Source organism: Taudactylus pleione, unplaced genomic scaffold (assembly GCF_031769625.1).
Source record: "Taudactylus pleione unplaced genomic scaffold, aTauple2 ptg000217l, whole genome shotgun sequence".
In the NCBI taxonomy this organism is placed as follows: Eukaryota; Metazoa; Chordata; class Amphibia; order Anura; family Myobatrachidae; genus Taudactylus; species Taudactylus pleione.
The window spans coordinates 3,856,822-3,874,470 of record NW_028284619.1 but is presented as its reverse complement, the minus strand read 5'-3'; the positions used below and the strand labels follow the sequence as shown (position 1 = coordinate 3,874,470).

At 45.7% G+C, this 17,649-nt stretch overlaps 1 protein-coding gene across 1 annotated transcript in view; it reads right to left on the bottom strand.

Annotated features, from left to right (window-relative positions):
• Positions 1–405: 405 nt before the first annotated feature.
• FGD3 (FYVE, RhoGEF and PH domain containing 3) overlaps positions 406–17,649 on the bottom strand; it is a 258,633-nt gene continuing 241,389 nt past the window's right edge. The window contains exons 18-19 of the mRNA XM_088478691.1: positions 17,220–17,360; positions 406–1,721 (exon numbers count right to left, since the gene is read on the bottom strand). Of these exons, the coding sequence (XP_088334817.1) occupies positions 1,497–1,721; positions 17,220–17,360 (366 nt within the window). The 3' untranslated portion in view covers positions 406–1,496. The remainder of the gene's footprint in view (positions 1,722–17,219; positions 17,361–17,649) is intronic.

Sequence of the window (17,649 nt, the reverse complement as noted above, 5' to 3'; positions counted from 1 at the left end):
CTTCTGGTCATTACATTAACTATCCACCTCTGCCACCCAGCTCTGGCACTCACACCATACTGGACAATATGCAGCCCACCAGTCACCAACCCAACAATGACTCCTGTATCTCTTGCAAGCCATCTGCCAGAGAAACCTCAGGCACTCGCAGCTGAGTTTGTTTGGCACCAGTAACCAAAACTAGCCCATCTGGAATTGAGATAAAGTATCAGCTAGTGGTGTACTGATAACCTTTCACACTAATGTCAATGCTCATCAATTGTGTATTTCCTTTCTTTACTCAGAAAAAATGTGCTGTAAATAGTCTGATTGGTTGCTAACTCATAAAGCCATCATGTGTCACTGTGTGTCTATAGGTTGAATTCAGACTCTTGTGAAAGGACACTGAAACATTACACAAACCCAGCAATCTGACAAAATTTATTTTCTTTAAACCAACAGTGGACGTGCTTATTACTAGGAAACACCATGTCGTTCACTATATTGATGAGCCGCAGGGACTTAAACCGGTCGGATTATCTAATTTGTGCGTTAAACAAAATTCAAAACACATCACATAAATTATAAGAACGTTAAATATATCCTGAGTCGAACTGTGCTAAACTTTTTATTAGCTTATTTTTCTTTTTAAAATGTCTGAAAATATGTATATAACATTATTTACAAATCATAAATTAAAACAAAGGGTTAACCGGAAATAACAGTTAAAAAAAAAAAAAAAACTCATGTTCCCATCAGTGCTAAAAATGTTTCATACAGACTTTATAAAATGGGTTTACAGCTATTCAATCATGCAGAAGGTGCTTGGTCAGGGAGTTCTTCCAATGCAGGGAGCACTGGTAATCCTTCCACTTTATGTTCAGGTTTAATATAACGACAACACTTTACAGAGATCCCCTCCCTCCCCCTACCATCATTAGGTGGCATATCAAATGAGCTGACACAGTCATACGTTGAAGAGCAATACTCAATATTAGACAGCTACAACAAGGCAAGTACTTGAGGTCTCCAGGAGGTTAACGGTGTAGGGATGGTCAGTGGCCAGCCACAACTTATGTCCAGTCCCGAATGTGCTCTGATGAGGCTCTGGCTACTTTGCATGGGTGCTGGTAACCCGTCATCCTATATTTCAGGTGTGGCTATTTAAAAGGTAACAATTTACTATTCACATATACGTTCTGTACTAAATAGTATTTGGGATGTTTTTGTTTTCTTAAATACACATATACAAAACAATAGACTGAAAAATTGTGTGCTGTAATTTGTGTGCTGTAATTGCAATATCATGACATCCGTTGAATGTTCCGTCCACCAGGCATAAAAGACACGGTACTCATTGTACACAGGTACAAATATGAAAAATGACATACAATGGGGAACACCACAGATGTTAATACGTAGACACAACAATGTCAAGAAAGTTACTCTGTTGTGGAAGTGTCACGGTTCAGAGTGTAGAGAAGTAAAAAACCCAAAAAGCCTGTTAATATGGGAATTTAGATGTTCTCAACACATTCTGTAGCGTCTAAAGCGTCTCCTTTTGATGCCCGACTTAGAACCCCCATCCATTTCATCAGCAGATCTTCATCCTCTGCTCCAAAAAACAAAGTTTGCTGGGACTGGCTTAATTTAAACACATGTTTTAAGTCCACCTTGTCACTGGCGCTGGGCAAGCTGACTTCATAGCCGGGCAGAGGAATGGTGCGCGGAGATCGCCCATCCTACAAGGAAAACAATAAATATAAATCATTTTATAATAATATGTTACTTATATACTAAGTGAGCTGCAATTCTCCAAATATCCCACATTTCACCAGATCGATGTTAAGTTGGCAAATACGGAAGGCGTGTGTGATAGTAAGTCAGACACACTCATCACTACATAGAGGGGGAGGAAAGTCAATTAGTGTGTTAATCATACTCGCGCAGACACTTATTAACCCATAGGCCTAAATATTTTTTATATTATATATTGAATAAAAGACAATTGTGTTGTCAATACTTAATTTGCGAGTACAAATCTGAATATACCTAGAGCAAAATAAATATGGGGCATTGGTTAAAAATTTGAGCAAAACATTAAGAGGGGAATTCAATTGTTTATAGCACCCTATCTCCCATGTAACGTGATGGGGGATCAGAGTGCGATGAATTCCCCCCTAAGGGCCTGATTCCGAGTTGGGAGTAAAGCAATAAAGAGCAAGTAAAGTTGCAACTGGACAGACCATGTAGCAATGCAAGGGGTGCAAATACAGTTATTTAATTTGTTGTAAATACTGACAGCTTTTGCACATAGCAGACAAATGCTGGACAGCTTTATTTTTACACTGCAATTTAGGGCGATATCCACCTTGTGATGCGACGGCCGATCCTATGGCCGACATATCGGCCGGTCCCCACGCACGGAGCGATAGGGTGGCCGGCCGGCCGACCGCCCAATATGCCGGCACTCCCCTTCCCCACCCGCATAGCGCTGCTTGGGATCGAACATCGCAACCCCAGATCAACTGAACATGCAGAAAGATCTGGAGGAGCAATGTATGATCCCACGGGAGCGCGCACTGGCCGATATCATACCCACACACGGTACGATATAGCAGCGATATCGTTCCAATCCATCAGATCGGCTGCTGTATCGCACCGTGTATGGGGGCCTTAACTCTTTCTGCACATTTTACATCTGCCCCTCCTGCAGTGCAGCATGGTTCTAATCAGGTGCAAAGTTACTTGCTCTTTTTTGCTTTACTTTAGAATCAGGCCCTAAATCTAACAAAGCAATATTAAGGGTCCTCATTTTTCCCTTCACCTGCACTCACAGATATGCTTCAAACATCACAGAATCCAGCTAAAATCACGTACCCTGACCTCACCACATAGCAGCGTCCTAAGCCTGTATATTATTTCTCCATAGTAATGATGCAGAAGGTGGCCGACAAAATCCTGCAGCAGAAAATGTAATCTCACAGTCAGGATAAAACCCTTCCTGGGACTTTTACGTCATTTGCTGGGTGTGATGGATGAGATAGAAAATGAATATATAAAAAATATTCAATGTTGGGTTTATCTCCTCTCTAAGTGAAACTTTCTCAATACGAGTCTAAATTCAAAGCAATGTAATGTCATTCCGCTCTAGAATAATGCTCTGACCATAAGTAATTGGTGTTTTGATACAGCAGATCTTTCATAGACTTGTCCACAGGCAAAGGGATACTATTATTCATTTTATTATTATTTATATAGCGCCAGTGCTTTACAATTGGAAGAAACACAGTAATAAAACAAGTCTGGGCATAAGTTTATATGCTAGAACGCAGAAACCCCCCGAAACAAAAAAACACAAACACACACAGTTCCAGCCGTCAGCAGTGACCAGTGTTGCCAACTTTGAAATGTAAAATAAGCAACCTATAAGTAAAAAACAAGCCCAAAACAAGCCCAAACCAATCGCAAAAAAACAATGACATTACCACCCATGATCGCACTGCAAGATGCGATCATACCTGTAGCATAACAATCGGCACACGCAGGGAAAGGGGTCCATCCCTGCGATGTGCCCGGAGTGCTGCCGGGGCTTCTGCCGGGTGGGTCCCGGGGGCCCCCACAATTTAGTTGCCCCGGGGCCCCCACAAGCCATAATCCGGCCCTACACAGGGGACGTGACCTGGGAGGATGAATCGTCTCCGTCCTGGTGTATTTGCGTATGCTGAGAATAAAGGGGTCAGGCAGTTTTATAGGGATGTGAAATGACAGGAAAGGAAAATAATACACAGAGATAGAAAACATCATAGAAACCAGAGACAATAGGACACTGAGAATATCTGCGGGTTCTGAACTGGCGGCAGATAAACTATGCTTACTTTCCCGGCATAGAAGCGTAAATCTCCTTTCTCCCCTTTCTCACGTCTTTTGTGATCAGACTTCAAAAGCTACAATGGAAATACATCTCTTTTTAACCCTTTTGTACGTCACTAACTCTTGGTTCGGTGTCTGAATTTTCATGACTCTATAGGGCACTTTGTTGCTTATTGTGGCCCTTTCTTGGCTGGAGCAATACTGATGAGAGGAGCCTAAGACCCCGGTTCTCACGTAATCCACACATAATGCCGATTATCATATAGTTGAGCGATTTTCAGCAACTGCGCCAAAAGTTCCACAAACCTGTACAGCGCATGCGTTACACAGACTGTATGCACAAAGGCACTGCTGCGATTGAGACGGAAGGTATCAGAGGGGTTGTGGCACAGTGATGGACGTTCCTGGGCGGTGGCTGGTACTGCACGCACACATGGTCTGTTCAGTGGGCTTACTAGGCGAGTGTCATGGTCATGTCAATGCAAGCGGCTGAGTCCATAGACGTACAGCCACGGACATAGGAGTCCATGGTGAGACGGGGAACCACCCCTGCCATAGGATTGGGAAAAGTTTTCAATGGTGCGACCGATGATGGCGTCTAGATACGCACCAATCGGTATTACAGCGTGCACAAGGCATTTCAGTCCTTGCATATTCAGTCGCACAGATGTACACAAGAGAAGGGGAAATTATACCCAGGTGTACTATAGTATAGTTTACAGAATATCTAAGAACTGCAGCACCAGCCACATGTTGATGGCTCATAGCTGGCCCTACATTTTGCTCATGGGTCACTAACAATGCAGCCTATGACAGCGGGAGTCAAGCTTGACCTAGACGCGCCAAGAGCCGAGCCCGGGTAAAAGGGGGCATAAGCTAATCGGAGGAGGAGTGGCCATTCCCCTTTAGGCAAAATAAAGAGCAAAGACAAAATTTTTTCAGCACTGCGAAGCGGCGGTGCGCACTGGGGAGGGGGGCGCTGTGAGCCCCCTCAGCCCGGCGCAGAGCCAGTGGGGGGTGCGATCAGTGTGATCACTCCCTGCACAAGCATAGGAGACTGCTGTGGCTGCTGCGAGCAGTCTCCCAGTGGCTGCTGTGATGTAAGAGGGAGGGGGCAGCGGCCAGGGTAATTAGTACCCGCTCCCCCCTCCTCTCGGCGCTTCTGGCTGGACCCTGTCACCCATCTAAGTGCTCCAGGGAAAGTTTTATATTTTATTTTTTGCAGATTTCAGTTCATATATAGCCACTTACTTTGATACACAGGCTCCAACACCAGTATATCTTTGAGACAGAAATGTCTCTTTTTGGGCTCTATTTATCAATCTTTTTCTCTAAAATAAGGTGAATACTGGTCTTTTCACACCCTTTTCACATTACTTTAGTATCGCCTAAATATCCTAAAGGGTAATTGGAGTCTACTTCGCAAAATTCTACTCCAAGCCCTAATTGCCGCATTATTTTAGTAAGCAGATTGCATTTTCCATTACAAGTATGGGTAATGCGATCTGCCTCAAATTTCCCAAAATAAATTGTTAATAAAATGGCTGGAGGGAGCCTTCCTTTAACGTCACTTGGAGATGGCGTTAAACAGGCTCCCACCTACCCCCTGTCTTACCTACACTAACTCAGCAGATCCCCTGTAGGTTTCAGTTATCAGCCTGTATGTCTGACAGACAGCTGATCACAGACAGGAAAAAAAAATAAAAAACACTTCTTTTCAGGTGATCGCTGTGCCCAGGTCATCTGATCGCTGTGCCCGGGTCATCTGATCGGTAAAATGAGATGTTGTACAGGCCTGGCAGCATCTTCAGTTTACTGCAGGGATCAGATAACCAGGGCACAGCCATCAGTTGACCGGATCATAGAGGAGCTCACCGATTAGCTGATTGGATATAAGTGTAAGCTTAGCAGAGGAGGATGGCGGGTTATTGGGGGTGAGAGCTGGCTGCGCATGTGCAGTCACAGTGTCAGGGAACTTTTTTTTCAAAAAATACTCTAAAAAGGGAATCGGTATGATTTACCGCCGGATCCCGGGCTGGCGGTTCAAATCCTGACAGCGACAGCCCGACAAGGATGAAAATCCTGATCGTCCCTAGGTAAGTATTCACTAGCCTAATTCTAGCCCCTAACCCTAATCCTCCCTTAGGGGTGCCTAACCCTAACCTTCCCCCCAGTGCCTAACCCTAATCCCCCCTCTAAGTGCCTAAACCTAACCCCCCCTTCCCCGCCGCCTAAACCTAAGTCCCCCGGGGGGGTGCCTAACCCTCCCTCCCCCTAGCCTAACCCTAACCTCCCGGGGGGGTGCCTAACCCTAAGAACCCCCGGCAGCCCCTAACCTAACCCTCCCCCCTAGGCGGCTGGCCGTGTCCCGGCATCACTTCAATCGGGATGCCATGCGCCGGTCTCCCGGTGTCGGTAAAATGACAGGCGGCTAGATTTAGACGCCTGTCATTTAACCCTCGCTGGGATTAAGCAGTCGGGAAGCCGGCTGTTGGGATTAGGTCGCAGGCTTCCCGACTGCATACCCTAAAAAGTGTGTGAAGAGGATTTGCAGGGCCAGAACTTTCTTGCAGGCTCTGTCCCTGCATGCTATATTTGATATACAGTACATACTTGCATATGTATTGAAATATCGCATTGCGAATCCTGGCAATTTTATCACATCCGCATCTGAAATACGCATTGTGATAAACAGGGCCCTTAGTCAAGTTACTTTGTACCTTCTGGGTGGCAGGAATGATGAATGAGGATAGGTTCTTGTAGCTGGGGACATGGGCTTTTCAGAAGCTAGCAATACCCTTGAATGACAGATACTACTGTATACTTGCAATGGGGCAGATTTAAAGTTGAATGCATGCGGTGCACATCTTGCCTGTTTTTGCTCTGCACATGCTCCAGAGCCAAGCATACGCAGCAATGGGTGATGCCGTCTTATGAAAATCAGTTGTCCATCCACATGCGACTGGCGGGGCATAACTGACTGGCGCTCTCACATAACGATGCTCACTGAGGGTACGTTGTCAGACGTGGGGGCTGTACAGAGCTGGCTGGACGTGTAAATATGCCTGTTTTCAGATGGATCTTTTGCACCCGGAGCAGGACTGGTGATGATGACATTTGTACTAGGTGTGCAAATGATAGGACCTTAGGTGGTCTAGTTACTATGGGGAGATAAGGGGTTAGCAATGTTATGTCAGAGAAAATCTCTGTACATACCGCTTCTCAGTATGTACTAAAGAAATGTTCTCTGCCTGCAACCTGTCAGCGCTAAGTGCAGGCTACAATATCGCACTGCACCTGAGGCACTTAGCGCTGCCATAGACACCTATGGCAGCACTAAGTGTCCCAAGTATTACTAAGGGGGAGGGCACTTACTGTCGGGTGTCTTCTCCAGTGCTGATATCGCCTCCTGTAGCTGCTGGTATCTGCTTCTCCTCACTGGAGAAGCAGGACTTGAGCTGTGTCAGTTTGGATGTTTATTAATAAAGTTTGTTGAAAAAAAAACCTCCTCTCTGCTTCCTGCTGCACGATAGGGATGGTAGAGACTATTTCCACTTCAGATATTGTACCTGGAAGTGGCGTGTACTAAGGGCGGAAGTGCACTTTCCTGCCCACACAGTCAGCCAAAAAAAGAAAGTGCTTCGCTCGCCACGCTTCGGGCACGGTGGCACGCTACGCTCGCCACATGGTTATATTCCCCCTCTATGCCCACTTGGAGGGTAGGGAATGACGTTGGACACGGCTGGTGACCAATGGTCAATCTATAGAAGGGATTCTAGCTGTTTCCTGCTGCACGGTAGGGATGGGCAGAGTGATTCATTGTACGGAGTTGAGTCACATGGCTCAACTCAGTGGAATGTTTAGTTTATGCAGAGCTGTATCAAGCAGGGGTACCGGCGACTCTGAGTGAGTGAGCAGCCCAGCACTACAGATCATACTTCTGCACTAACTCTCCTGAGTCAGTGCACACTCCCCGAGCCCCGGCAGTAGCGGCGCGACAGTCGCTGACAGCTCCGACCCCTACACTGCTGATCATACTTCTGCGTTCTGCACTGACTCTGAGAAAATTTGGAGGAGGGGTAACAATGTATGCGAAAAAAAGTATAAATGCTTCTTCAATACAAAATATAGAAGAAAAACTGAGACCCTTTGGGTGACCCTAGAAACGGGAGAGAAGGACATTATTCAGACTGGGGTGATCTGTAGACCCCCAGGCCAGGGGAGGAATTGGACAGGAACCTATTTCAGGACATCACCAAAATGGCTTTAAAATGAGAGGCAATAATCATGGGAGACTTTAATCTACCCGATGTCAACTGTGAGGGGTCCTTTGCAAGTTCCACTAGAAGTTGCAATTTTCTAAATTCCTTGCAGGGAGCCTACCTCAAGCAATTGGTGAGGGAACCAATTCACAAAGATGCAATATTAGACATAATACTCACAAATGGAGACATATCAGATGTAAATGTTGAGGAGAACCTAGGATCCAGTGACCATCAAACAGTGTTTAGTATAAAGACAGGGACCAACTCATGCCACCAGAGGCGTATTAAGAGAGGAAGGGGCCCGTGTGCATTCCCCGTCCGGGACTCCCTCCTCTCTCCCAGGGGGCCAGCTGCGCACTGACCACAGCAGTAGACTCTGGACATTAGTAGGTGCTAGAGTCTACTGCGCATGAGCAGGTCATCTGACCATCTGGTACTTCTGGCAAATGCCAGAAGGGCCGTTGGCCTGATGGGTTGGTCCGGATTGAAACTCTTGCCTAGCAGCTCAGCCTCCCGGCACACTGCTCAGCCGAGATACTGAGAGACGAGGGGGTGCGGCGAGGCCACGTCCCCGTGCGGCCAAACCATACCCTGTGTGGTGAGGCCACACCCCTGGCCACGACACCCCTGATTAGGTTACGCCTCCTCTGTCTGCACCTGATAGGAGGAGGAAGACATTCTTCAAAAGAAGAGAAGTACTAGAACATGAACTGAAACTGGATGGAGGTAGGTCCAAAGGAAAGCTGAGGAAAAATTACTTCACGGAAAGGGTAGTATATAAAGAGCCTCCCATTAGGGGTGGTAGAGAATAAAACGTTAGAGCAATTTAAACATTCTTGGGATAGGCACAAGAATATCCTTACAAAGGAGTAAGGATCAAATAGGGTTGAGGTTATCAAAAGGTTAAAAAAAAGGGCAGACTAGATGGACCAAGTGGTGTCGTCAAAGTCTATGTTTCTATGTCTATGTATGAAACCAAGCGTATGAATAGAGGCGGTCCTGTCGCAAACTAGCATACCACTCTGCCTATGAGCAAATACTGTATATGGGAACAATTACTGCAGACTTGCATTTGCCCAAATGTCTGTACTATATTGAAAAAAAATTTTGTTTTTTTTAAACAAAAGTGTGAATGTGCTACTTTGCTATCCATAACGCTCCTTGAGTGAAGCATTTGTCCTTTACCAAGATGGCAACCGTTACGTCTTCTGTGCATGACCGGCTCCATTTTGCAACTGTGTTTGAATGCCATATTACTACACGGACATGTAGTATACAGCTCAGAGGTGACACTGCAATGTCCTGAATATTGCCGCTACACATGACTGGCTGGTCCGCTGCATGCTCCGCTCCATCTCTACTACCTATTGGTGTTACCGTGAGTACAGCTGTACAATCTCTGCACTGCAATAAACCCAAGCTCCTATTTACGGCTATATGCCTGGTGTGCCTTAAGTCTATACGCCTGGTGTGCCTGCTGGTGTCTACTATTGATCACCTTTGTACATCACACAATAGTACACACATATCAACAGACATTCGTCTCATTGGTTAAGCCCACACATTAACATTCCTCAATTCTTCCCCTCAAAATACTGTACCTTTATAGTCATAGCTCCCAATCTAGAGCTGCCGCCAATCCAGCTAAGCCATGTGCAGCTCAACCCAATGGACCTTTTTTACACCCCAAAATTGAGAGTCCCATTTTTGCTGGTGAAAAACAGGACAGCTAAGTATAACCACAGGCCACATTCTTTTATGAGAACATGCATATTAATTATATTAGTGTAGCCAGTGTAAAGTTACGGAAATCCTCAATTGTAGCATGTTGCAAATATCTTCAGCTTGTAGTTGATACCCCCTTTAATGGACTATTATTTACTACCACCGCAGACCAAATGAGTTCTCAGCTTTTGGTGCCTGGAGAAAGCACCAATGACAGTAGAAGGAGTTCCCTATAGGATGGCAGCCTCTCCAATAAGGAGTGAGGTCCTGCCCTAACTAGGTGGCTTACACCCAAATGCAAAGTCTGCCAGTCTCCTAGATAGCTAAAAAAATATATCTATCTATACATATATCTTCAGGAAGGAGGCTTACTATAAATGCATGGATGGATTTCTAAAAATGTTTTTCCAATAAATGCTTTAAAAGCACAAGACATAAGATAAATAAACAGTTTTAAATAAATGAACATAAAAGCAATGAGCCACGTCTGGAAATTACAGTGTGATAAAATGTTTGTCCCGTTCAGATCTGGTTGTATAGCAGATATACCTGTGTACTTATTCCTTACTTTATGGAAAGTACATTAGCACGACCCACATGTTTTATTCTCACGTTGGTAGAAATGGCATCTATAAGATCACCTTGGGATGGATGCAAATGGAAGAGCTGAAACGCGTGAAATAATTTGTACGATGCGCCTCGCTCACTTGTTCTAAGGGAACATAAAGTTTATGAGGTCTGTATTATGGGATGTAGGCTGGGGCAGAGTAATTAGACTGATATTTTATTGTGAAGATTTTGAATATATAATATTTATATTGGTGCAAAATAAAAAGCCAAATGGTTCTGAATCCTTCAGTTGCTATGTGCACATATATGCGTTATATAAATACACGTATGTACATACGTACGTACACACAGGGGTGCAGGAACGGGGGGAACCGGTAGCTGGCTTGATGAAGGAGCTCGGCAGGGGCCCAGGTCTGCCGCTTCCACTCCTCTCTCTTACTACTGTGTGCCGGGCTGCAGTGAGTACAGGAAAGCTGCTGCTGGGCGCAGCTGTAGTCTCCTCTGCCTGCACCTGGTAGTAGTGGTTAGAGCAATCGCATTGCTTGGACCCCCTCATGGATCTACCCCTGACTGAGGGGCACAACAGCGCACCCCTGTAAATACAATATTATGATTTTTTTTTTAATTGTACGGTGGTGTGGCCACGCCTTTTTGTCAGGACACAGACAGGCTCTCTACAGCCCTGCACGCACACGCACACGCACACACACACACCCGTAACTAGACTTTTTGGTGCCCTGTGCCAGAAAGAGCATTGGCGCCCCCTCTCATTTTTCAAAGGGACATAACACACCCAAAAAGGTGAATGGCCTCATGGGGAAGGGCCAGGGAAGAGATAGGGGAGGCCAAGAGATGCTGGGGATGAAATAAGAGGAAGGTACAAGTGAGAATGATAATAAGCAGAAACTTTACAGGCCCAAACAGCGCCCCCTGACCTGTGGTGCCCTGTGCCATGGCACCGGCCACGCTACAACTACACTAGTTACGGGCCCTGTGTATATATATATATATATATCTCAGTAGAGAGGAGGCGGAATAGCGAATAGAGAGGGTGGGGGGAAGACTGCGGTGAACTAGCATATACCATGTCCTTTTACTAGTATTACACTGTTGATCTGTATGTGTACAATATAAAATACATTACACTATGAACTGGAAATGGAGATGTGGGGCTTATGAGAACGTGGAAAACTGACCCTGCAATACTTATTTCTGGCAATCCATGGCATGATGATAACAAGGGCTTATAAATATGGTAATTAATTAATCCTATAAACCAAGAATGAAGTGAGAGTGTAAAAATGACACTAAGGAGACCAAATAGTATGAGGAGCCCTTGCCTGCCTATAAAAGTGGTGGGTAACTAGCATAACAGCCAGCCACGAGACCCAGGCCAGCAAGAACACAAAACAGATAAATAGAAGCCAATGGGAGCTTTTGGTACCTGATCTATATTTTAAGAAGAATACACTTCGTTCACTGTTACATATAATCAGTGGTTAAAGTGGGCCGGAACGGGGCGGAACTGCGTTCCGTCACTTCTATTTGGAGACGGAACCAGTTCCACCTCCTCCGAACCACATACCCCGTGCAGCAGGGAGCCTACAATTACCAGGCATCTGCTGAGATTTTGTTACCAGCGACCGCCCAGTTCCCTCCCCGCAGCGCCAGCCTGAGGCTGGAGCTCACTCATGAGCTCCGGCTTCCGGGTACCGCTGTGTGCAGTGCACTATGGGAAAGGCGTCATGACGTCTCTCCCATAGTTTAGACTGAGGAGCAGCTACTACTGGGGGCATTATTCATGTGGCACTACTACTAGGGGCATTACTAAAGAGGGGCATTACTATTAAGGACACTACTAGGGGCACTATTACAGGGGGATTACTAATGGGGGCACTGCATAAGGGGCACCACTCCTGGGGTCACTGTATAAGGGAGGCTCTGCATAAGGGGCACTACCACTGCGGGCACTACCACTACTGGGGGCACTGCATAAGGGGCATCACTACCGAGGGCACTGAATAAGGGGCACCACTACAGTGGGCATTATGTGTAAGGCGCACCACTACAGTGGGCATTATGTGTAAGGGGAACCACTACATTCGGCATTATATGTAAGGAGCACTACTGCTGTGGGCATTGTATAAGGGGCACTACTACTGTGGGCATACTGTATAAGGGGCACAAATGTGGGCATTGTGTAAAAGGGGCACTGCTGTGTGTCATACATGAATAAGAGACCCTACTATATGGTGTAATGTGAATCAAGAATGTGCTACTGTGACCACACCCCTTTCTTTTGAGATCACGCCCCTTTGTTTTCAACGAGCGCCGTAGGCGCACGCTGTCCCTTTATTAATATTGCACCGAGGGGGGGTGGTGAGTTCCACCACTTCTCTAGGACCACTTTAAGCACTGCATATAATATAAATATTATATTAAGAATTTAAATATATACTTTTTTTCATTTCAAACACTATAGCTGCCCCATTGCTCTAAAACTAGAAAACACTACCTGAATATAATATTTTATTTCTAAGGAGCCATACAAGTTCCATAGCGCCGCACAAGGGAATAAATCTGACAACATAATACATGAGTACAAGATAGCCTTGTTCCCCTCGCAGCTGCTTACGTTGCCCGCATTATAGAGCACTGGGAGTCACACTGCAGAGGCGGGAGAGAAAATATCATTGCTGAGAAAGAAAGTGGTGGGAGCCAGAAGACGCCAAGATCACCAAGAAGAAGCCAAAGCCTGGAAAAGGCTGAAAGACATTGCAGTAAAGGCAGATGAAGGGAACAACACGCCAGGTGCCAGCAGAGGATTGGAACCAGTCAGAGGAGATTAAAAGCAGTAGTGGGAGACAAAACAAGCTTACTAAAGACACCTACAGTGCTGCTTCTCCCTTACCAGGAACATGAGGGCACCCTTGGGCCCTTATTACTTACAGTATTTGGAAATCCAACAATACCATTACCGAAGGACCTTAAGCCCTCCACAAGTAGGCCCCATCATGCCACAAATGATACTGGGCACTAAGCCCTAAGCACCATAGCATCTGGTAGGGCCCAAGTGTTGGCCATACACATGAGCACCAGGCCCTGGGCACTAAACTAGGTTACTACCCCAATCAATAAGGCCTACTCCACTGTGCCACGCTGACATTAGGCATTCCTTCTAAAAGTGCTCTATTTCTACATGTAGGAAGGCTTGAGGCACACAGAGAATAGAGGGGACCATGTCCACATTCATAATGTTGACAGGAGAATGACGACATAGTCATAATGTTGACAGTGAACTGTTGAAATGTTCCTCATTGACCATCTCGGCATTCAGCATATTGACTGTGATGAAATGTCAATAGTCTCTGGCTACAATATCCATAATTTCGACATTTTTGCTATGTCGACATTTTGCACACGTCGACATTTATGATGTCGACATTTTAACCATATCGATATCATACTTGATGATTATGGGGTCGTAGTTATGAATGTCGATATAGTGACCATAGGTCCACTACCCCACCCATGCTAATTTTGAGTCACAGGACGCGTTAGGCCTGCTCTGGTTAAAGGCTAGGCCTGGGCTCAGTTAAGAGGGATTTGGAGCCACAGTTTATGTGAACTGGGTTCTAGGCCATGAAATTCAAGCCCCATTATTAGGTGAGTGCACTCCTTGTACAGGCCTTGCTCATATTCTCTTTCCCGCCAAAATGCTACAGCAAAACGGTTAGTTCCCAAACGCTGAATCAACATAAAGGGATAATCCTTTGTTATCCCTAAGAAGGGGATTTTTTGGCTCATAAACCTGGCCCTGCTATCAGTGGTGGCTCAAGGCACTGCTCCCTGCCTGAACGGAGGCACTCACACCCACCCGGCTGCGGAAACCCCCCCCTCCCTCCATTTCCTGGCATTATTGGTATACGCTCAGGGGGAGGGGTTTTAACATTTTCCGTATTTTGTAGTACTTGCATGCCATAATGAGATATTGTGGCAATAGTACCCAAGTCTAAATATGCAAAATTCATTTATGTTTCATATACACCTTGCACACACAACCTGAAGGTAATTTTATACACTATTTTAAATAATTTTATGCATGGAAAAAAAAAGATTTAATCTGTATTATAGGTAGTGGCACACACTAAGTAATAATAAGCCACAGCCATCATTTGTGAGAGGATACTTTTGTCTCTTACATGTGCAGACAGTGAGCAGATCACTGGGTGGAAGTCGCTGCATGTCTTGGCAAGTACTGTCATTGGGATGCAGTCATAATACGGACCACGGGGATTCCGGCGGTCACAATACCGGCACCGGAATCCAGACACCTGTCAGGATCCCGGCGCCGGCATTCCGAAGGCAAGTAGCAGGGTTAGGAGGGGGGTTTGGGGTTGGCACTAAGGGGGAGTGTAAGTTTGGGGTGCGGCGAGGGGGAGGTTAGGTTTAGGCACTGGGGGGGTGGGGGGTTAGGTTTAGGCAGTGAGGAGGGAGGGTTAGGGAGAGGGTTAATATACCGACCAACAGGTGTCATTATCCTAACCCTGTCGGGATGTCAGCGTTGGGATGCTGACCACCGGCATCCCGTACCCAACCCCTGTCATTTCCCTGTAACATCTTGTTACAGTACAAATTAAATATCTTTATTTTCTGTTTATTTACCCATTCAAACCAGGCAAGAGATGGTCCTCTGCATGCAGTTACACTTGACACTAACAATCGTCTGAACGTGCAAGTGATCACTGGTGAAAAAGATTTTCTGAGTCACCTGCGTCTGTGACGATAATTCACCCAACCCAGTAGGCCACAGGTTCTCAAACTCGGTCCTCAGGACCCCAAACAGTGCATGTTTTGCAGGTCTCCTCACAGAATCAGTGAAATGATTAGCTCCACCTGTGGATCTTTTAAAATGTGTCAGTGAGTAATGAGTACACCTGTGCACCTGCTGGGTTACCTAGAAAACGTGACCTGTGTGGGGTCCTGAGAACAGAGTTTGAGAACCACTGCAGTAGAGGATACAACAACCCCAGGGTTTACCACTTTAGTTAGGCGAGGGTATGTGTACACACGCTGTCTCATTCTTCCTAGACCCTCTACCTGTCGCTCCAGGACTAACAGCCACAGTACATGAAGGCAATTGGGTGTCAAGGCTAGCACCCCATTGATATTTATATAGTCCAGAGGTTCCCAAACTCCACTATTACAGTCCATGTTTTCAGCATATCCATGCTTAAACACAGGTGATTTAATTAGTACCTTAATTAGTAGTCAACAGATCCGTAACAGCGCACCCTGTGCCGGCTCCGCCCACTGAACGCGTATGACGTCATTACTTTGCACAGAAGGGGTGTGACCTGCCAGTCAATATGATTTAACCCTCTGGACTCAAGCACGGATGTACTTAAAATCTTGACTGTAATGGTTAAGTTGGGAAAACTCTGATATAGTCTGTGAATACATCTGCAACAAGGACTGTCAATTCATTGTGCTGTGTGGTGGAGTTAGGGTATGACAATGGCCACTAAAGGCCAAATTTCCCAGATAAGTGTTTAAATTTTGGGGCCAAAGGCAGAACGAGGCAAATATTTTGTGATTCTGCTTCAAATATTGTTCTAATTTCTAACGAGACCACCTATTTACAGCAGATTTATCATTTCCGCATACAATGTATACAATATACAGTATATAAATCAGTACATACATGAAACACCGGTAAAGTCACAGCACCACACTATGGCTACAAGTTTCTATTGCAATGCAACTGACATGTCTTTATGTTTCTGATACTAATTTCTGTTAATAATTACGCCTGTCACACACGAAGGCAGAATTGCTCATAGATCCACAAGGAACTTTGGGCCTGATTCAGACCCGTTCGCTAGCAAGCGATTGCTCGGAGTGAGCGATGTTTTGTAAAGTGCGCATGTGTATGCATCGCAGTGCACGAACTAGTCCGAGCGATCGGGAAGCAATCGCTCGCCCAGCAGAGACAGCCCAGTGGAATGAGTGACAGGAGAGGCCGTTTGTGGGTGGTAACAGGGGCAGGCCACTGTAAATGGGGGAGTGGAGGTGTGAATGCAGGCGTGCCTGAGCCGTTTCAGAGGCGTGCATAATTAACAGGCAGCGTCATAGTACACGTCACCTGGTAGAATTTTACACTGATATGCTCGCAGTGCTTGCGGTAGGGTACAGTCAACCGCAAGCGCTGCGGTCAGTTCCGATGGAACCAGATGTACCGATGGTTGTATATACTTCCTGGAGATGACGTTCGCTAGTGGGCGTCTAAAGGGAGGCTGGTGGGCGTCTGCATACACAAAGTGATCACACGTCAAGACATAGTGGGTGTGCATATGCCTTGCGATCGCCTGCCTTGACGTCACTTAGCTGAATTTGCGCACGCTGGGAGCGAGCATCCGCATCTAGCGACCGGGTCTGAATCAGGCCCCTTGTGCCCTAATTGTCAGGAACATTGAGTTGCCTAGAAAATAGCTGCCTCTCCAATGCAGACAACATGTACACTCTGTAGTGTTAATTCTAGCACCCTGCACCTGTCACAAACCGTGCAGTTCCTCTTTCCTGCCTGTGTCACTCTCTGTGCTTCTAGCACACTCTGGTCTGTATCTCAGCAGTTTGTTGCATCAGCTGAGTGTGCTAGAAGCACCAGAGCAGAGAGCAACACCCCAGGCAGAAAAGAGGAACTGCACAGGTTGTGACAGGTGCAGGGTGCTAGAATGAAGACTACTCTGGGTAACTGAATGCATTATACTTCTAGAGGTGCATTATATAGAAATGAAAGCCTCTTACCTGACTGCAACCCTGAAGATACATAACTAGAGGTTCACTTTTCGGGACATAGGACCACATTTTGTGCCAGGTCTTCCCCTTCTCCAGGATCAGGAGGCTGCTGCTCATAACACTACTTTCAGGTGATAAGGAAATCTGCTTCTAAATTCAGAAAAAAAAGATGGACACTCAGTTCTCCGTACCCGCTTGCCAGGACAATGAATTTCAAGTACATAAAACTGATCTCCTACCAATTTCATAATGCGGTTAATGTGCTATATTGATTCATATTAAAGTCACTGAATTGAAGGATGAATCAAGTGCCTTAGTCAATTATAAAAGTAACATACAGCAGTAAAGCAACACAGTGCTTACACATACATTACAGTGAAATATTATAATGCAACTATGTAATAGAATAAACTCAACATAATCAATATAACAAATAGCC